The 22220-nt window shown below is 28.6% G+C and overlaps 2 protein-coding genes across 4 annotated transcripts; both read right to left on the bottom strand.

The window, feature by feature from the left end:
• Positions 1–3731: 3731 nt before the first annotated feature.
• On the bottom strand, positions 3732–4845 carry LOC129320613 (PRA1 family protein D). Its single transcript, XM_054966140.1, has one exon. It carries the CDS (start codon positions 4644–4646, stop codon positions 4107–4109), a length of 540 nt encoding a protein of 179 aa, XP_054822115.1. The 5' UTR covers positions 4647–4845; the 3' UTR covers positions 3732–4106.
• Positions 4846–13666: 8821 nt separating this feature from the next.
• Positions 13667–21014, bottom strand: LOC129321081 (protein SIEVE ELEMENT OCCLUSION B-like). 3 transcript variants are annotated; one of them, XM_054966810.1, is made up of 5 exons: positions 20740–21014; positions 20201–20278; positions 15124–15413; positions 13937–14031; positions 13667–13763 (listed from the first exon to the last, which is right to left on the bottom strand). In XM_054966810.1, the coding sequence occupies exons 1-5, from the start codon at positions 20941–20943 to the stop codon at positions 13687–13689; spliced, it is 744 nt and encodes a 247-aa protein (XP_054822785.1). In that variant the 5' UTR covers positions 20944–21014; the 3' UTR covers positions 13667–13686. The 3 variants fall into 3 exon arrangements, with proteins under 3 accessions (XP_054822785.1, XP_054822783.1, XP_054822784.1); XM_054966808.1 differs by having other exon boundaries at positions 15124–15569; positions 20740–21013; XM_054966809.1 differs by lacking the exon at positions 13937–14031 and having other exon boundaries at positions 13685–13763; positions 15124–15569; positions 20740–21013.
• Between the last annotated feature and the right edge of the window lie 1206 nt (positions 21015–22220).

The following is a 22220-nucleotide window of genomic DNA, read 5'->3' as shown; positions in this document are numbered from 1 at the left end:
AAATCTTATTAAGAGGAGTTATTCCTGATCAGACAGACAGACATGACGATATTTGAATTTGACAGTTAAATAAGGGGTTTGATCCGTTAATATTCCTTAATATTTTCTGTGCCAAAATAATTATTGATATTTGTATAAAAAATAATTATAGATATAAATTAATTATATAAATATCTTATGTTTAACATCTATAATTAAAATTTTTAATAAATAGGAAAACTATTTTTTATAAGTAATAATTTAGAACAACTATGATTATTTAATTCATATAATTTTGATTCAACTATAACTTAATTTTTAAATTTTAACTCATTGTAATTTAATTCTTATAATTTTAACTTAATTTTTAAACTTTGACCGTTGCAACTCATAATTTTAACTATTTAAAATATTAATTATTATATTTTAAATAATAAAGTTATATAGATTAAAACTGTTTTAAAATTTAATCTTTATAAGAATTAAAAAGGTGTAGTAACTTCAAATATTAGTAATAAATTTTAATATAGTTTTAATATTTATAATCTTATTTTTTACAATATAAGAACCAATAAATAGCTAAAACAATAATGATTGAGTTTCAAGAGTTAAAATTTAAGAATTAAATTACAATCAAATTAAAATTATAAAAACTGACCTATGACAAGTCAAAATTTATGAACTAAATTGCAACATGATTAAAATTAAAAAAATTAAATGATTAATTTTATCATAATTAAATAGCAAAAAATTGTTAATGTCTATTTAATGCCTTAAAATACTCAAATGTAAGTACTTGCACAAGGGAAAATTAAATAACTATTATTTATGGTTGGCAGCTAATAAAGTTAGATGTGATGTTGGGCCACTTCTATCGTTGCCACGCAAGGAATACATAATAATTTTCTGGCAAAAAAAAAAAAAAGCAAAGGAATACATAATAAATTGCACGAGCATGATTAATTTTTTAAAATTCATAATTTTAGAATTATTAAGCCTTGTGGCCCAACACAACTCTCGAATTAATCATGATTGGTTCAGAGTAAGAAAGATTAGGCGCCAAAACATTAAGCCCACGTTACCACATGATTGACTGGGCCCAAACCCAATTGGGAGGGACAAATCATTAAACACAATTTCTGAGTTCACTGCCTGGGATACTCTTGTTGAATCAACGATCCAAGCACAGATGTGCAGTTAAACCAAACTTGCATTAATTTTTAATGCATAATTCCAGCCTCATATTCCTTTCAATCTTATTTATAAATCATTTTCATCATTTTTTATTGAAATAAAAAAAAAACCTTAAAACTCATTAAATCTATCTAAAAATTCAACTAGTTTTCAATTACATCCCTATTAAATATATATTAAAAATAAAATACTCCAATATTTAATAACCTTTCTAGCATTTAATAAAGATAAAAAAGTACATATGAACATGAAAATCATAAAAATGTCCAATAAATATGACTAGAGGAGTTAGTCTATTCATCAAGATATTACAGAAGCTCAATGCAAGGAGAAGAGGGGGGGGGGGTGTGTGTGTGTGTGTTTTTTTTTTTTTTTTTAAATTTAGACAAGAAGTATTCTTCGCCAATAAAAGATAGGCCATTTCTAAGTTTATTCAAAAGAGTTAGAAATGGAAATCCAAACCACTTGGATCGCTTTCACTGCTCACCACCTAATTGGAAGCAAGCAAAAACCCTATCTCATACAGACATGTGAATTTCAACACAAACCTATGCAGCACATGTATATATTATTAGCATAAGGTGGAAAAGGTGACTCCCAAAAATAAGACAGTGCCTACTTAAAAAACCACTGAATTGATCCTTAAAAGCAGCTAAACAACCAAACGGTTCAGTGTCCCAATAAACAGAAAACAAAAAGAAAGATGCCTGTTCACAGTAATTTTGTGGCAACACATTTTGATTACATGCCCAAATAGGAATCTAAATTATAACTACAGAAAATCATAGCATAAGAGAATGCAATTTGCACTTGCAGTAAGGAATTCATAAGAAAATATTTGAGGAACAATTCCACGCTCACTACCATAAAAATAAAAAAGTTTCCAATGTAAAAAAATGACCATTTATCACATTAATAACGTAGGAATGACATCATACAACAAGCAAATAGCATGAAACAATGCAAGACAGTAAGGTAGCACGTTCAACAATCTATAACTTAGCAATCTAAAGCTAGGTTATGTGGTAACAGTTGGATGAGTTGTGTGGTGATCTAGAATTTATACTTGATGCAAACAAAAAGCGGGGAAAAATCAACAGCTTTAACAGTCTAGGGCTCTAGGCCATGATGTGTACTAGCAGGGATCCTGTGTGTGGAATGCAGTTTTGAATTGGTAACTCACATTTCCAAAAAACAAAAAAATACATGTTTTGCAACATGCAAATTATTATTAACATCTATGATTCATCCACCGTCATGGAAGAAATGAAACAGTAAGTAAGCCTCTTCATTATTGCAATCCATAAACTAAAATATATCCCTTTTGATCACTAAAAATAACTTAGCGGAAGCTTAACTACATGAAACGACTTTTGCAACTTCTACATATCAGAGATATAGGACCCTCGTTTTGTAACATACACATGTTTGATAAAGGAATACGATATTCATTTTTATCTGAATACCTTTCCTGCATTGTTAAGCCTTTAAACAAGTAGGACTTACATGCTGAAGCAAACTACCCAACCAAAAAAAAAAAAAAAAAAAGCCAATTGATAAGCAGAAAATCTCAGGACATAATGCATTTATCAGACCAGAATCAACAGTTTTGATTAACTAGTTTTCCGAACAACAACTATCCCACAATATACAGATTCAGTCGCACTGATGAGTCCTACAAGGACAAACTTCCAGTAATAAATTAAAAAATTTCAATTATGAAAGCAATGAACTATAGTATTAATCAGGGATTACTTGGAAGGACATTATAATACAAGCAAATAGTGTCAAAGAACACCGAAGGTTGAAGCAATGTGCTATTGTAACAATCGATGAGTATATTTGGTCAGGACAATTATATGAACATTGACATGACAAATGTAGTAAAACAAAGGGAATACAGAATTAATAATTCACATGTCTATGATTCTGTCAGCATTAGAGAACATGTAAGAAAATAAATGTTTGACTGATTCTTGATCTACCTGCTGCTGATTCTCCTTAAGACCGAAATTATTCACAGCCTAAGCATGCCAGATAATGGATGCTGAAGTGAACAGAGCATTTTCTTCATCATGCATTCTTCAATTCATTGTGTAAGTCAACGTTAGATTATATCGACCAGACTGAATAAATAAATTACATATTTATGGTCAGTAATTAATATTTAAGACTAAATATCACAGATACAGGACTCTCAGTCTGTAGGAAAAATGTGCTTAACAGTCATTCTTTTCTATGTATTTTCCAGCAAAACTAGAATTAAATTAGTAAATCTTTGTAAACCTTTTTCTATACATTTAAGCATTTGTAACCCAGTTCTCGATTGTCTTGGTGAAGAAAGAGAGTCTGGTATCTCAATCCCCCCTGTCTGTTCTTTAGCTTTATAGTTTTGGGCTAAGTCCCTCCTTTGGATCAAGGGGAAAAGATGTAAATCTTTGCAATTTAATAATGATTTGCCAAAATAAGGCATAATAGTTAAGAACTCGAGATGAAAAGGATATCAAACAATGATATGCCAAAGTAAACAAATAAAAAGCCATCAATAAACAGAGAGATAAAAAGAAAATCAGGAAATTGTGTCCTTATCAAACCAGACTATCAGATTTAAGAGTTTTCCAAATACCAATAATCCCACCAACGGATTTCCAATCATAAGATGTAGCCCCATAAATGCCCATTTTACACATTCACCAACACTAATATGTTCCCTATAAAAGAAAATGACAGGGCACAGAAGAAGAATAAATGTCGGAAGGTACCAAATCTATCTAAATCGGCTAAATAGAATAGTATCAATCTACATTTGAAGAACCGGAATCCAAATCAAATTGATAATCTTGTGACTTTACAGAACAAAGACTGAAAAACAAAAAGCTACAGAAGACTGTACCTTCCACTTCTTTGATCAATTAACAATTCAAGAAACTCAATTATACAGGGACATAAGGTCCAGCTGTACCACCAGAAAGCATAGGTCCATACGGGGATTCTTGATCATCCATAACAAGATCTTCAGTACCTCTAAAAGCCGCGTGCAGACAGACAAGCCCCACCCCAATCACTATCGATAGCAGTACATTAAGCCACACATGAGTCAGAATCAAAGCCACGACAGTGATTATACCGAGCCCCACGACCACGACTCGATCGTCCAACACTACCCAATTGAAGATACTGACAGGCTCCTCGCGCGAGAAGTAGAGGAAATACCATCCGGCGAAAACAATCAAGAAGATAATCATATAAAAAGGGTGGTAGATGAGGCTGAGGAAGAGAATGATAAGAACGATGAGGGCATAGTTGGAGAAAAAATGGGAAACGTTTTGGGCTATTCGGGTGGTAGCATCGGAGATAGAAGAAGGGAAGCTGAGAGCCGAGAGGTCGAGGAGCTGACGCCATGGACGACGAGAAGCCATGACGGATTGGCTCGTTTCTTTGAAGTTGGAGAATAATTCAGTGGTGGAGGACATTGGGGACAAAGTGAAAATGAGAAATAGGGTTTGATTGAAGAAAGAGAAAGGAGGAGGAGGAGGAGGAAGAAGAATGAGAGAGGATTGAGGAAGATAGGGTTTGGGGCGAAGAAGGGTTCTTTGGACTTGTCAACGGAGACTGTTTTGGAGACGACGAGCAGTACAACTGCCGCCCCTCGCAGCGTTTGGAACGAAGTTTCGGAGCAATCCTTTTCTCGCTCTTTTTTTTTTTTTTTGGCAAAATAAGTAAATAACACAAATGCCTTTTTTTTTAATTCAGGGAAAATGACAATAAATCGCATCTGTTTAAATATCATAATTTTTAAAATTTTTTAAGTATCTTTCTTACATAAATAATTTTATATTAAATGATTAAATCATACTTTATTTAAAATAAAAATAATAAATTTAGCTCCATTTTTTATCACAATTTTTATTTAAATAATTATAACTTTTGATCTATAAATTATAAAGATTAAACAAAAAATATAATTTTTTATGTGAAATTTTTTTTTTGATTGATAAAAATTTTTTGAAAATATTTAGTTTTAATCATAATTTTTATTTTAACAATCACAACTTTAATTCTATAAATTGTAAAAATTGAATAAAAATTATAATTTTTCATATAAAATTTATTTTATTATTAAATTTTAAAAATAACCATTCACAAATTTTATATAAGCAATCACAATTTTTACTATGTGAGTCATAAAAATTGAATAAAAAATTATAACTTTATGTGAAATTTTTTTTATCATTAAAACTTAAGTTTTGAAGATAACCTGATAGAAATAAGAAAAAAAATTTAAATAAAATATCAAACTAATTTTTAAATTATTAAGCTAATCAATTTAGAACAATCAAGGAATATGTAATTATCCATGCAATTATTCATGTGATCCTTTTATATTTTTGGGTCATTGGTTGACCTTGTTAAGGTTGTTGGACATGCTGACATGTAGGACTCATACTTTATCATAACTAGTTATAACTTTTATTTAAATAATCATAATTTTTATTGTATGAATTATAAAAATTAAATAGAAAATCATAATTTTCTATATAAACCTATTATTATTTTTTAAACAATGGGCGATTGTATCATTTAATCTAAAATTATTAACGTCAAAAAAGTACCTAGAGACTTTAAAAGAAATATGACATTTCAAAAGACCTGATTGTCATTTATCTACTTTGGTGAGATTTTATTATCATTTTTTTATTGTAATGTTTGGGCACAAAATATTAATACTTCTCTCAATGAGACTTGATACTAACTCAAGTTAATTGTGATTTGTGTAACACCTTAAATTGTAAATATCTTTTTCACAACAAATTCAAATGAAACAATATTTCTTCAACAATATCTTATTTTTCAAAAAAAAAAAATATTTTAAACAAAGCAACTGAAATTTTAATAATAATCAACACTTGGACTTAGGACATATGAAGCCCAACTAATAATCCAAGACAAGCTCAAAAAACAAAAAAGTATACTCATCAATTATTTAAATTAATTGAGTTATACAAATCAATCCTAGGTCATGGTAACAAAAAACATGAAACAAAAATATATGCCAAATGTAATAACCTTAGAATTTTAAGTTAAAATAATAATAATAAATAAATAAAATAATAATGATAAATTAAATCTATAATAATTTTTTTGAGTGTATTTTATTAATGTTTGGAATAATTATAATAAGAAGAAGTGTTGTTGTAGTGAAAGTGTATAAATAATGTAATAATCTTGGAGTTTAAACTAAGATTAAAATTTATGATTTAGTATTTGATTATATTTTAATAATTTTTGGAACAAATAAATCAAGTGGGAATGTTGGTTTTGTGCAAATTATGGTAAAAAAAATTAATTTAATCCATTAGGTCCTTTAAAAAAAAACACACACACACACATATTACAATATCAATAATAAAAATCTGATAGGGTTTTTTTGTAAATTTTCCAACAAGTTTGGGTCTTGTGTTGTAATTTTTCCCATGGTCTTTTTATTTAAATTCTTCTTCCTCTCAGTCGGTGATACACGCAGAAAGAGTGAGGGATGGCTCATAATTCTTCCTCTGTTTTTTTCTCTTCCCTTCCCATTGCACCGACTTCAATCTTGCTGTTAGTATGATTTTCTCCACTGCCAGAAATTTATTCATTCCTTTAACCTCCGTTGGTCATTCGTTTCTGTCAAGTGTGTAGCTCAGTCTCTTCTTTATTGCGTGCTGACAGAGGTGCTGTATGTTCATCTCTTCCATTTTCTCCTCCTTTTCCCAGTGGCACCGCCTTTTTGTTCTTGCCATTGATTTTCTTTTTTTTTTTTTTCATTCAACTGGGCATCATCTATTCCTCGCCGTCACGTCCCGCCGTTGGGAGTATTGCTGTCACCAGAATCCTTTCTCTGCCGCTGCCCCTGTTTCGATCTGATCTTCCTGCTTCATCGATGGTGTTCTTTTCTACTTCATCATCGCACGCTGAAGCTCCTCCTCCTCACCTTCTTCAATGTCGAGCTCTCTCTCTGGTCCTTGTCGTTGAAGTTCCTCCTCCTCACATTCTGTTGCCGTCGACTGGAGCAGTCCTAGCCATCGCGTTTGACTGCTGGAGGTGTTGAAGTTGTTGCTTCTTCCACCGTTATTTGCTGCCCTTTCCAGGTTTGTGTGGGTATTTGTTTAGTCTTTATTTTCCTTTTCCCCTTATCTGTTAAGTCTTGTACATGTGATAGACTTGTTTCTGCTCCTCTGTCACTGTTATTGGTCATGTGTGCTTGAAGTTAAAACTGTGTAAAATTTAGACCAACCATCTTTTCCCTCCTTTGATCATCATCAAAGCAAATCTGGCGTTATTAAGAGTATGGCTGCCATGGGACTTTGAGTTAAATGAATTGTTATTTTTTTCATTGTTTGGTGGTGTGCCAAAGTCTTCTCCGTTCCATATTATGGCTGTCACGATTTTTAGGGAATTGAGGTGCATTTTAGTTAATTCTGTGTGTGTTTTATTTTGATGTTAAGCTAAATATGGATGATAGAATTAAGGTTGGAAATTGATTTAATTGTTAGAGGCTTAATGTGAACTAAATTTAGGTGCTATTTTGGACAATATTAGATGTTATTTTAGAAATATTGAGTAAAAAAAATTGAAGGAGAAATTAGATGTTGAAAATTGTTAAATTTACTTGGATGCTTGCCTTATGAGTTAATTAATAGTAAAGGTTCTCATGGTGCTTGTAAATATGCTTGAAAAATTTGTTAGTGAAAATAAGATTGTTAAATTTTTATAGTAGAATTTAAAGGAATTATAAATATTTCTTGAGGGAGTGAATGTCTTTACATGCAAGTTGTAGAGTTGAAATACTTATTGAAATCATGTAGCTTTTAAAGGAAAATTATTAGACTATATGATAATTAAGAGTCTTGACAAGTCTGGAATAAGCTATATTAATGGTTGAAATTAAATGATGTTCATGTTGTTGAACTAATTGAAAAGAGTTATTTGAGTGTTCAATGAGAGTTTAAGAGGTTAATGAAAAATTTAAAGGATTATTGAAGATTTTGAATATTTTGCTCATTTATTATAAGAAAGAAAATTCATAATGACATGAGGATTATTGAATTATGTGTTAGATTATTTGGAGCATCGCTGAAGTAAGTAAGAATTTTAGGGGGGTCATGCTTTAGAATTCTTGAAAACTTTTATATGAGTGGGTGGCGTTCTGAATATTTTTTCCAGTAAAGTGTTTATAAAAAATTATTTATTTAAATATTGTTATTATGGCTGTATAAATTGTTTACATATTCTTGTTAATTTGATTTCCACATTAATGGTATTATTTCAATGATTTGTGTATGGAGGATGTGATGATAATTTTGGCTGAGCAATGAAAAATAATAGTTGAATACTATTTGAAAGTGAGAATTTTGAAACTATTTTTCTTTCTTTATACACACTTAATTTTAATGAGTGGGACTGAGTTCATAATGCTGGATACTAATGGTAGTTCTATTAGTCCTTGGTACGCTATGGTATACATAGCTAACAGGGTATTTATGGGAGGTCTTAGCTCTATGTGAAGGCCAACGCACATGGATTGGAGGGATAGTAATTCATGAGCATTGTACTCGCCCTTGTTTTCATAGGCCTTGTGCCTTGATTCGTGGCTCCTACTATGCTTGTTTCATGGTTTTTAGTCTTGCTTAATTAGTTACTTACCCTTATAGACTGTGTGTCCACGCTTGATTGGTTATTTACCCTCATGGATTGTATATTCATGCTTGTTATACGTTCTGATAAAGCCCTCCCCAATTTAAAGTAAAATTTACCATTTTTATATCAATTCTCTAAAAGCATTCTACCTAATTATATCATTATTTGAAATTTTTAGATTCTATAAGCAGTACAAAGTTTGATAAATTTACATTGTTTTGTTAGCATTATTTAATTTCATGATTGTATTATTGAGAAAATTTATTTTTTTATTATTGGTTTAAATATATGCTTCATTTTTCCATTTAATCATTTTAAACTAAAATTATTAGTTACTATCTTCATAATTTTTTTAAATTAAAATTTTAATTGGAACGCTACTCATCAAAAATTTTTGGTTTCAGATATTGTAGTGGACCCTAAGCCTCCTACAGATCTTTAAGAGGTCTCACTTTTTCTCTTGGAAGGAGGAAGCACACTACAATTATCTCTTTTAGTGATAAAATGTATATTATATGATTGTAACTTAGTGTTCCACATATACCGTAACTAGGTTCTAATTTTATTTTGTTGGTATGCAATTTCCTAGATTGGTTGATAGATTTTTGTATTTTAGAAATTTCAAGGGGTTCAATTTTCAATGTAGATTTTGCTGAAATTTTTACAAAATGTTTAAAATTTTACAAAACTCGTTATTATATATAACTTAAATATTGATATTTTAGCTTAACCCTTGGCTGATCAAGGCTTATGGAATATGTGGTTATTTCATATTTTATGCCAATCATACCTTTAATATTGGGGTGTGACACCAAAATGAGAGATAAGAAGCTAATAGTTCACTTCTTTAGTGCCTTCTTGATAATACTATCGGACAACTCACCTAAAAATAATAAGAGATAACATGTGAGATTTAATGTTTCAGTAACAATTAATTATTCTAACATATACCAACATATCAATCAAGAATTAGTTCACAAATCATCTTTAGATACATATACTTACATTTTCACAATTCTTTCGCAATCTATTTCTAAAACAAGAAAATGCTAGCTTTTCATAATAAAAAATAGTTTCACAACAATCAACAATTAAATCAAGTGATATTTATTTTGAGCACACCCTTGTATCTCATCCTTTAGCACTTTATTATTGCTAGTTAGAGCCTAAACTATGGGTACAGTCAGTCAAAAGTATATTGTCAATAGAGTAGAACTCCCTTCCTTGAAAAAAGTGTCCATTATCTCGATACCTAAATCAAGGTGATAGGGAATTACAAAAAAAGCTAACCACTAAGTACTTAGTAGAGGTATATCAAGTGGCATAAATAATCAATCATTAGTCCCAAACAAAGAAATAGCACTAGTCATTCTTATTACCTCTTTTACATCACATAAAACAAATATTACATTTCACAATAAAAGTACATAGTCATGGCAAAAAAAGAAATCAAGTCAAATCGTCAACTTTTTAAATCAATTGTATAATAGTCATTAGCATGATTTAAAGGAAACAAGCTACTACATAATGAATTTTTAAATAAACACAAGCATGCTAGAAAGTTTCAAACATCCTCAACAAAAACTAAACAAGCCCTATGGGCAGAACAACATTCCCAAGCATTCATGTGTGTGTTAATAAAAAATAGATATCCTAATTAAAAAAAAATTCAATATTACCTCTTCTAAAAGCTCAAATTAATCCGCACATGTGCACAAATTCAACTGTCATATAATAATTCAATCTACAATATTTAATAATGACAACATCAATTAAATTCCTAATTAATCCACTAATTAACATAGCATATTTTAAAATTTACAAATTCTTGAATTAAGCTCTAAATTTATTCTATTCTCAAATTCAATCAATTTTCAACCAAATTTAATCCAAATAATCCTCCTTCACTAATAAATTATTCTTCTAGCTTCATCTAGTCTAGAAACCAAAGAATTTGTTTTCTTATACAACTTTTCAAGTCTCAATTTTTATTTTTAAATATCTAAAAACAATCTAATTATTCTTCGATCCAAAAAATTTAATCAAATCATCAATTAATAATCAAAACCTGAAAATAAATTCTCAATCATTCTCTTGGAAGTTTAATCCAAGTTTATTGATAAATTTTACAATTCCAAACATCTCATAAACTTTTATTCATCCACAAATTACTTACTAAACTTTTAACAAGCTTTCAAATTTTAATTTTCACTATTATTCCAAAAAGTTCCTTCCAGGGGTAAAAATACTGAGTACTTAAAAATAACATGAAATAAATACAATAATCATGAAAAGTTAAACATAAAATTCTTATCAACTAAAGTTTATAATCGAAATAATTTCCTAGCCAAATAATGTGCAAATTGCTTACCAAAAACACCCAAAAAAATCGCATTAATTCATCTAAAATTAGAAAAATCACTCAACCTTATAATTCAACCTTCCAATCAATTTCTAATAATTATTTTTAAGTTAGTCATTACCAATTATCAAAGCTAGTAATAATTACCAACTCTAAAAATCAAAATCTATTTTTTTATCCCCAAGCTCAATCTTTACATACTCATTTATAAAAATTTGATTTTATTCAATAAACTAAACTGATTATATTTAAGTATTCACTTACCTTAATAATGTTATAGGCTTGCATTAGTGAAAGTCAACACTTGGTTCGAACCTTGATATCCTAAAACATGCTGTCCTTAATATTTATATCTTTTGAAAGCTCTCCTCGCACAGAATAATTTTTATGAAGAGTATTTGGAAATTAGTAATGATTATGAGCACCGAATCAAGCTCTGAAGAGCTCTAAGCTTTTAAAAATGGCGCTGCCGTGCGAAACAGAGGAGAGAAGAAGAAGGCTCGCTCACGCGCGGGAAATGATTTGTGAAATTGTGTGAGTTGGGTACTTATTAATATTTTGGTGTGGGCCCCACGCCACATCCTCCGCTTATCGGGAAAGATTTGCACTCTTTGTTCGTTCATACCCCAAGAAAATCTCTCGGCAAGATCTACACTTTGTGCTCATAAAAAAATAGGACAATTTTTATTGTCAGACCATGGATGTGGCATTATTATAAATGACGCTTGATTAAATATGAAATTTCACTTCAGGGTAAGAGAATTGAAATGAGATAATTTTTCTTGGTTAAACGACCAAAAGTACCCTTAAGAGAAATGAAAAAAGAGAATATGAATTATAGCTTAACATTACTTGGCCTTGCTTAGAGGCCATGTTTAAATAAGAATTTAGGCTTGAAAAATTAAAATTTTTCTTAGCAATAGGGCTTTGGGTAGAGCCGAAAATAAAAACCAGGTTTGAAAGATTGAGTCTAAAGGCCCTATTTAAATAAAGGTTTGGCTTGAGAAATTAATTTTTTTTAAGGTAATCGAATTTGAAGGCCTAGCCCTAATAAGCCCTGTGAAAAAGAGTTCGAGCCCAAGCAGCCCTCCAAACCTTGATAAGCCTAGTTATCTTATATATATACACATACATACATATATTTGATTAATAATGATACAATTTAATTAATATTTATTGTAGGTGATGATGAACAAATTATAAAGGTAATTGACATTAAATCTTCACTTTTATTTTCAACAAGTGGACTTACATTTAAGGGATCTAATATTTTATTTTTCGATGATGATGAGAAATATTTAGGTTCTTCATCTTAAATTTAAATTTTTAAATCTTTGTTGAATTTTATATTTAATTTTATATAAGACTTTGATTTGTTTTATGTTAAATTTTAGAATATTCTGTTTAAATTTAAGGTTGGAATTTTTTTTGAGAAAAAGAGCTTAAAGGCCGAGTCATGAGCCCTTTAAATAAGAGCCAGGCTTTAAAATTAGGTCAAATTTTAGATAATCGAGCTTTAGGATTTGAACTCTTAAGGGTTAGGTTCGTCCTGATTTTTAGCTCTAGCTTTAGGGGCCAGCCCTTAAAAAAGGACTTGAGTTTGGGTGGCCTACCAAACTCTAAGCCTAGATGGTTCAAGTATTATGTTATCAAAATGATTGATGTTAGTTGTTTTTGCCATTTATTTCAACACAATATTAATGTATTTTTTGTTAATTTCTTAAAAATGATTACTTTGTAAGGTTTACTTTTTAGTGTTTGATTAATGTTGTACTCTATGATAAAATTCTATTTATTGAATTTGATAAAGTTAATCTGGATTAAAGATTTTTATCTTCATTGTAAAACTTAATCAATATTCTATATCTAGATTGGTATTTATTTATTTTATTAATTTTTTTTAAAGAAATAAAACGGGCTTGCATTGCTGGCCCTGAACATTTAAAATAATGGCTAGGCTTCAAAAATTAACTATTTTTTTTTTGAAAATTGAATTAAAGGATCTAAGCTTTTAAGGGTCGAGCTCAAAGGTTGAGTCTACCTATTTTTTATTTTTATTTGTTAACTTCTTTACATGACTTGTAAATAAAAAAATAGCAATTAAGAACTGCCAAATAAAATTTATATCAGTTAAAAATAAGTTATTGTTAAAATTTAAATGAATGTTTGAAAAACTCATTTATCATTCCCCTTCGAGTTCTCATCCTCAATATTTCCTTTTTGCTTTATTGTTTTTTTAATCAAATTCCTTCCAAGCGAACCAAAAATTGATTGTTGAGTATTTCTGGCGTTGTCTCATCGTTAGTGGGATTATGAAATATGGGAATGGTTTCTTTGAATTTAAGAATTTCATTAAATTTATTGTTTAAAAAATAAAGAGAAATTTTTTATTATTTTATAAAAAGTAACAAAATAGAATAAAATATTTTACAGAATTTCATACAAATTCATGAATATTAGCTATAGAAGATTTACTCCCAAATATCTAAATCTTCAATTGAAATATCAAATAATCCTTTCGAACTTTCCGGGCTCCCATATACGTGGTCTGCAATTAAAGCAGAAGAAAAAGAACCAAAGTGATAAATAGATGTATGAATAAAAATATGTGTCCAAATAAAAATTTATATTTAATAAAAAAGGGCGAGGAAATTTGAACAAAATTGAATTTAATTAAAAAAAATCAAAGAACATAAATTTTAGTTGTGATAAGAATATAACCTATCTCCTTTCTTATCCTTCCTAGAAGCGCCTTTATTTTGCTTAGAGCCGCGAAAATCGTGCAGCTAATATATGATAAATTATATTTGGCCTCCCTGAATTTAATTAAAAAAAAATTGCAATCACAAATTGTGAAATGACAGAGCAAAAAAGAAAAAAAGAAAATCAACCAACTTGAAGGTCTGTAGTCAATCTATAACAACATGCATCATTCATGGGTCAAACTTGGCCACACCATTCAAACTATCTTAAAAGAAACATGTCTAGTGTGATATGTTAAACATTTTTCACTTCACTTGGGATATTGAAATAAAATCGAGTGTACGAGGATAATACACACACATATGTAGGGGAATCCATATAATTTGGTTCCTAAACTATATATAATTTTATTTTATTGTTTTCGGTTCTTATAATTTTATTTTATTGTTTTCGGTTCTTTTAGTTATAATCAGTCTATAACATTGGTCCAATTAATTTTGGAACTAACAAAATTAATTTCACGGTAACTTTGCTAACCCCCTTTTACTGACATGATAAATAAATAAATAAATAAATAAATATATATATATATATGCTCATATCAAAATAAATGGATAAAAGAGAAAATTGATCATTGAATTATAAGTCTAGAAGCATTTAAAACTCTAAATTTATTTTTATACAATATTCCCATTTAACATTTGAAAGTCGTACAATTTGGCCTTTGTCATTAACAAAACTTATCTTTAACAGTTAGTTAATCAAAAAATAATCTCAAAAATAAAAAAACTAAAACATTATAGTAAAGAATTAAAAAATTACAAACAAGGACCCAAAAAAAGAAAAAAATAAGGAAATTTTATTGATAATTTTTTTTTAATTTTTGAAATTCTTTTATATTATTTTCTTATCAACTAACACTCAAAGTTAACTTTTATGAATAGTAGTTGCTAGATTGAATCACGGTTGTATGGGACTTATAGCTTAGAGATCAATTTGTTCTTTTATCCAAAATAAATTGATAAAGTGTGATTAAGAATAAAAGGAAATACTATAAAAAAATAAAAAGAAAGGATGAAAAAGAGCTTTATTTTATATTTGGCTTAAACAAAATTATTGTAAGAGATAAAGACAAGATTAAGTACAAATATAGGGATTAATAAAGTTAAGTTCAAATAAAACATAATCAAAGCAAAGGTACTTACCGGTGACCCAAGAGGAACTTAAAATGAAGAGCACAAGCAACAATGGTGAGAACAACCCAATAAACAAAGACAGGGAATTCATGCTTGGCCTCTGTCAAAGAAGGAACAGACTCTTCTTCATGACCTTCATTGAGCAAACTCTGCAACTCAATGATTCTCTTCACAGTTTCAAAAGCATTCTCGACGATGTGGTTGTAATCAGAGCCAGTGGCTGATCTCAAGTTTTTCTGGAACACATGAACATGGTACAACAATGCCAATGATCTCCCGAGGTTGTCTTCTCCAGAAACCTGAGAAAGGTGAAAGAAAGTGCCATATTCTAAAGAGAATGCTGCCAGAACTATCACTGCTTTTGATTCCCATGAATATGGTTTTAACTGTTCCAGGATTGACATTGTTGTTTCGTGTGCGTATGAGTGGTTCTCGTCATGAGCTGTGTGGATCATCTTTTGTTTTTTGTTTTGCCCCCAAAAGAACAACATAAATATGGTTAGAAACATTCATGTTTGATGTTTCTATCAGAATTTTTGAATTGTTTAAATGTAATTTAGATAGTTTAATTGATATTGGATTTTAATTTTCTAAAAATAAATCGTTCTTTGCTTAATTTTTAAAGAATGCACATGTATGGTTAGACTATGAGGGGGGGGGGAAAAAGGGAAAAATCCAACCATAGATTCCTATATTTAGACTTCCTTTTGGATTTTTTTTAAAGGTTTTATGGTTTATTTCATTGCTCATAATCTATTTAGTTTTATCAGTTCACAATGTAAGTCCGTATATATAGTTTTAACTACACATAAAAACTACGAGTTGGCATTGATAGAATTAACTGTACTTATGTGCATTTAACTTTGTTAACCCCCTTATTAATGTGTACTTAATATCGCATTCATCTACATTTTGTTCAAATCAAATATAACAGAAAGCTATTTTTCTCCTTAACTTTTAATTGATACAATTAATTATCTGAAAAGTTTCAAAAATATTACAATATCACCCTATGATAATGCTTGACTAACATTGACAGTTGGTTTAAAAATCCTGATTAGAGTTAAAGAACAATTTTATCCTAAAAGTTTTTTTTAAAACATCAATTGTTATCTTAAACTTTTTATTAGCACAATGTTTTTGGATTATCAATGTTCAAATTAAAGGAAAAATCTCCTATTATCAATGTTTAAAAATTGTTTATATTTCTAGATTTTGACAAGAAGATTTACCCAGCTTGAGCACTTCAAGGACTTTCCCTTATTTTGCCTAGGTTTAAGTCCAAACACGTGTCCATTGAGCATGTTTAAGCCTGAGCAGACATAACCGTGAGCAAATATAAATTTGTTCATAATTGTTTTTGGACAACACAGATTAGCTTAGATTTTGACTTAGAAGCATTTAGTAAAATTCAACCCGAAATCTTTTTTTTATATATATTTTGGGTTATAAAATTTGTTGGATCATTGTTTTAATTTGAAAGTTGATAATAAAAAAACATTATACTAATAAGAAGTTTATGACACCAATTGTTCATTTAAACAAATTTTTGGAGAAAAATTTCCCTTCAATCCTAAAAAAAAAAGTCACTATTAGTTAGCCGTTGCCATGGGTGACATTTTATTATTTTTGAAACTCCCACAATAATATTGTACCAATTAAAAGTTAATGATACCAATTGCAGATAGAGCAAATCTTCTAGGATAAATTTTCTATTTAACCCTATATTTAATCACACCTAGTCAACATTTTTTCCAAGTTAGCGTATTTTTACCATATTAACAAAAAAGGGTTAATAGAGTTATAGCAAAATTAACTATGTTAAGGTTAACTCATGGTCTTTAAAGACCTATTTGATTTCTATTCTTATTTTTTGTTTTCAAAAACTGTATTGTAATACAATTTTTAAAATTATTTTTAAAATAAAAATAAGTTTGGCTATGTTAATTAAAAATAGTTTTAGAATTAAAAAAATAAATTGATACTGATAATTATAGGTAGTTAATGATGGTGATTAATAATAAAAACTTTGATCAAGATAACTATAATTTTTAATAATTAAATGTAGTATATTTTAAAAAAAATAAAACAAAAATAACTTAGAGTTGCTTTTATATTTTTGTTTTTAAAAACAAAAAATGAAAACAGTTAAATAAAAAACACTTATCCAAATAGGTTTTTTTATTTTTTTTCAAAAACAAAAAATAATTTTTAAAAATAGAAAAAGATAGGCTATAAATTTATATATTTTTAAGACTATAAGAACTAATATTACAAACATAGAAAACTAAATGAATTGAGAACAACAAAATAAAAACTATATATAAAGAAACATAAACCAAACACAATTAAAGTATAGGGACCTATTGTTGTATTTTTTCAAGAAAACCTAAAGATGAGACCTTGTATATTCAAGTTACAAGAGAAAGATATTAAAATTAATGGGATAAAAATAAGACATTATTTGATATTCTAATTAGAAATTTGAACTAGCTTATATTTTTGAAAAGAACCTTATATATAAATAGCCAGAGGAAGCAAGTATTAAAGGATCATCATCGAGCATAATATGAAATAAAATGTATACAATAATCTATTATAGGCCATTATTGTATTATTATATTTAAAATTTTTAAATAACAAACTCACAATTCACAAAACACTGCTGACACTTTAAGAATGCTTGCAAATTATCTAAAAATTGTCATTGATATAAGGAATTATAAAATTGATTAGGGTATGTGTCTGAGTGAACCTAATGACATATTTATACACCCCACAGCTATGAACTTATTAAAGAATTAACTTAGGGATAAATGATAACTTGATTTCTAAATTATAGGTCAAGAAGTGTTTAAGTTTCTAAACTCATTTTTGGTATAATATTTTTTTTAATATTTCAAAACGGTATTATATAGCCTTTGTTGTCGTTAGCAAATGTTAAGTTTAAGCATTAATTGATAAAAAAATTACAGAAAATTAAAGGACCAATAAAAATTTCTTAATCCTTTTATATATTTTTTGGATTATTGTCTACAAATTGTTTTGTCCTTTTATATAATTTTTAAAGTCTTTCCTTATCATTTTTCAGTCAATCAACAATTAAAATTAAGTTTTGTTAATATTATGGGCGACATTGCATTATTTTCAAAATTTAAAGGAGAATATTATACTAAAAATGAGTTTATAGCTTAAAACAATCCGAAAAGTATGTGGGTCAATATGATATTTAACCCATTAATTTACATATATCATCCGCTTAAACTACAAAAAGGCTTAATGAACATAAGTGCCTTCAATTGATTGGAATTCATAAATTATTTTTTCATCTAATATTATACAAAAAATGAGTTTATAGCTGAAAACACTCCTAAAAGTATATGGGTCAATGCAATATTTAACCCATTAATTTACTTATATCATCCGCTTAAACTACAAAAAAAGTTTAATGAACATAAGTGCCTTCAATTGATTGGAATTCATAAATTAATTGCTCATCTAATATTGTAAATTAATATTTCAAGTAAATTACTTGCTTAACTTTGTCGGGTGTGACTAATTGGTATTTAGTAAACCCCATCATTTATAAATTAGAAATAGTATAACTCATTTTTACAATTCAATATAATACAAAAAAAGTATATAAATTGTAGAAAGAAATTGATATCAAATAAATATGAAGATTAAAATTGAAATTAATCCAAATTTTTGCACAACTATAGCATTAATTTTTTCTAAGATTTAAAAATCGAAGAAAAGCCTATAAAAATTCAAAAATAAAATAATTTTGTTTTTGTAAAAAACTCACTACCCAGGAGTAGTCTGGTCCAATTCATCTAAGCCTACGAAGGAGATGGGCCATAAAAGCGCTTTTGTTTGTGACAGAAACATGGGCTTAATAAACCATGTAAAGAAGAAACGGGCGGCTCAATGAGCCGAGCCACCATTTCCATAGCTAATGTTTTTGTTTTTTTTTTTATTGTTTTTTGGATCAACATTCCGTAGCTAATATTAATTCTTCTTTTGGATACCGCTGAAAATAAGTTAATATTAATTCTTCTGACAGTACAAAGTAATTTTTTAAGGGTAAGATTTATATATTTAATCTTATATATTTAAGATATTTATATTCAATTAAATCATGATAAGCAGATATTAATATGTTAATTAAATTAATAACAAAAATTTATTATAGAATAAATAGTCTATAAAGATCTACATGTCTCAATTTAATTAAAAACAAGTATATTAAGTATATAATATTAAGTATGTAAGTTTTTTTCATTCACCAACACACGTGATTTTCAAAACAAAATTACTAAATCATTTTTTTCTATATTAATTTTTTTATTCACCAAAGTGGAGAAGAAGTGGTGATGGAAGGACGAAGATGGTGGAGATGAAAAAGAGCCAATTGAAAAAAATACAATAAATTTTAATTATATAAAAGAATCATAGTTCTAAGATTTAATTTCTGAAATTTGTGGTCCTGAATAATTTTTTATTACTTTCACAGGTCCTTATTGTAATTTTCTCTAATAATAATATTCAATTTTATTGTGTTTTGGTGGGCCTTGCATAACATGTGGGGCCCACCAAAAACTCTATGGCCTCGTCTGGTATGATGGAAGAGTTTTTAATGAAATTGGAATCGGAATCAAAATTGGAGTTGAAATCAGAATTGGAATAGAATTGAGTTTTAAAAGTGTGTTTAGTATGAAGATGAAATTCTAATATAATATTAATTTATATATGTACTTAAAATAGGAAAAGACTAAATTTTTCTTTTTTTAAAATTAAAAAGACCTATCTTGTTATAAATGGATAAAAAAGATGAGGATAGTGGGGTCCATAAATTGAATTCAAGGGAATTGAAGTAATTCCATGGTCAATATGATAGCATTAAATTCTAGCATTTTTTGTGGAATTAGGATTTTTAAGAATTACAACTCTTGTATATCAATCATGCTTAAATTAGGATTCCATCTTTGATTTTATTTTCACCTTACCAATTCAATGCTACCAAACATGGCCTATATATTAATCTTCTCTTGAATGTGAAAATATATGCAATAAAATACACTACCTGACAAGAAATATGCTTGAGCATGCGTGTCGGTGGCTCAAAGTTGTCTGGCATAGCCTTGTGATGATCTTCTTCAATCTGTTTATAAATGAACAATAATAAAACAATCACAACTCAACACACACACACACACACACACACACACACACACACACAAGTGTCAATAAGAACTATTAATCCGATCATTAAGAGCTTAAACCTATAAAACCTGTATATTTCAAATCAGTTGTGTTTTTAAAATCCGACTTTAACTGACAGGGCTCCGGGGTCAAGCTTGAAAACCTGTATAAAAGGGCTAGTCCAAACTTATTTTTAAATAAGAGACGAAGAATTCTTTTATACAAAAATCTTCTATGTTTTTCAAACTCCATTAAAAAAAAAAAAATTACAGAACCTCAGGAAGAGCTTGCTTGATGGGCCCATAAACATGGCTCTAACAAGAAGGAATGCTCTAATAATATAAGCATATATGTATATATCAGATGATGAAGAAGGAGGTTATATGTATGTATATATATATATATATATATATATATTACCGTGGTGCCGTGGCCTGTATCAACATCACCAATAAGTGAGCGATTCATAATGGTTGATACAACACTGAAAAGAGCTTGCACATTGAACGACGACGATTCTTCACTACCAGTTTCATGAACTTGGTTGAATTTGCAAACCAGATCCAAGATCTGGCTATCACTTAGGGTTAATGGTTTGATCAGCAGCTGCTTCGATGTCATCATGATGATCTTTTTCTGATCTCTCTGAAACTATGTGAACTACATAGATAGATAGATGATATTGATGACCACTGTGGCAGCTCAGTTATATCTTTTCCTCGTGCATCTTATTAATTAATTACTTAATCAAGATTTATTCTTTTGAGAAGTTGGATATATCTTTATTTTGCTTTCCAGAAGGATGGCGTTTTTCTGTCTTTAACTTTGTACTGTGTGAGAGTACTCTTCGAGAAAAAAAGAGAAGATTATGTACTAAAAGGATTGGAAGGGGAATATCTTAAGATTGTGAACAAGGCAAAGAATAATATCTCATGTCAAAACGACAATATAAATCTCCAAAAACATTAAAAAAGAGAGGAACAAAAATTAAATAGAGATAAGAGAAAAGGTAATGATGAAATAAGTCTATGTAATGAAATATTAACGAAGGAGTATTATATATGTGGGAGAATTATATTTAGCTCCCTCTCAAGAGAATTTATCACAAACAAGGATCAACAACAAGTTCCATTCAAAAAAAAAAAAATCATGTTCCTATTTTAATAATAATTCATTTCACACTTATCCTTATTTGTGATAATTTCTTTGAGAGGGGGCTGGATGTGATTGTTCCTACACACACATGATTATATATGAATATCTGGAATGTTCCTATTTAAGCACATGCTGATAAATTAATATCTGTGCACGCGCGCGCACAACGTAAATCTACATACATGATAAGACATTATTTTTCTCGAAGCAAATGGTGATGTACTGATTCCTCTATATATATAATTATTTTATTATTTGATATTTAATATTATTAAGTTAAATTTGAGCATGGTCATATTTATAAGGTTAAAACTTTTAACCTTATTCAAGGACATAATCGAAACCATAGAGTCTTTAACATGATTTTACAATAAATAAAAAACCATAAAATGGAGGCATAGGGATTTCAGTTTATTAAATATCAAGGATAATGACAGTTTTAGTTCTTCAAATTTAATTCAGTTATCAATTTGGTCCCTGAAGTTTTTAATTTTTATTAATTTGATCCCTAAAGTATGCCTCAATTACCGAATTGGACCTTATTGTTTGAAGAGAAAGTAATACTATTAAAATTTGTTGTCACAGATAATGAAAATGTTGATGGTAGCCGTAATAATTAATGAAAAAAATGTAATTATGTCAGTGTAAGGAAAAAAAAAATGAAGACATTTTAAAAAACTAAAGATGAGGGATTATGTTAATAAAAATTAAAGATTAAAATATATAAAATTCTCATGAACTTTGAT

This window comes from Prosopis cineraria, unplaced genomic scaffold (genome assembly GCF_029017545.1).
Source record: "Prosopis cineraria cultivar Desert tree isolate PC_DT_omini unplaced genomic scaffold, ASM2901754v1 PC9, whole genome shotgun sequence".
NCBI classification, from domain to species: domain Eukaryota; kingdom Viridiplantae; phylum Streptophyta; class Magnoliopsida; order Fabales; family Fabaceae; genus Prosopis; species Prosopis cineraria.
Note: the sequence above shows the minus strand (reverse complement) of the source record. Positions and strands in the feature narration are given on the sequence as shown.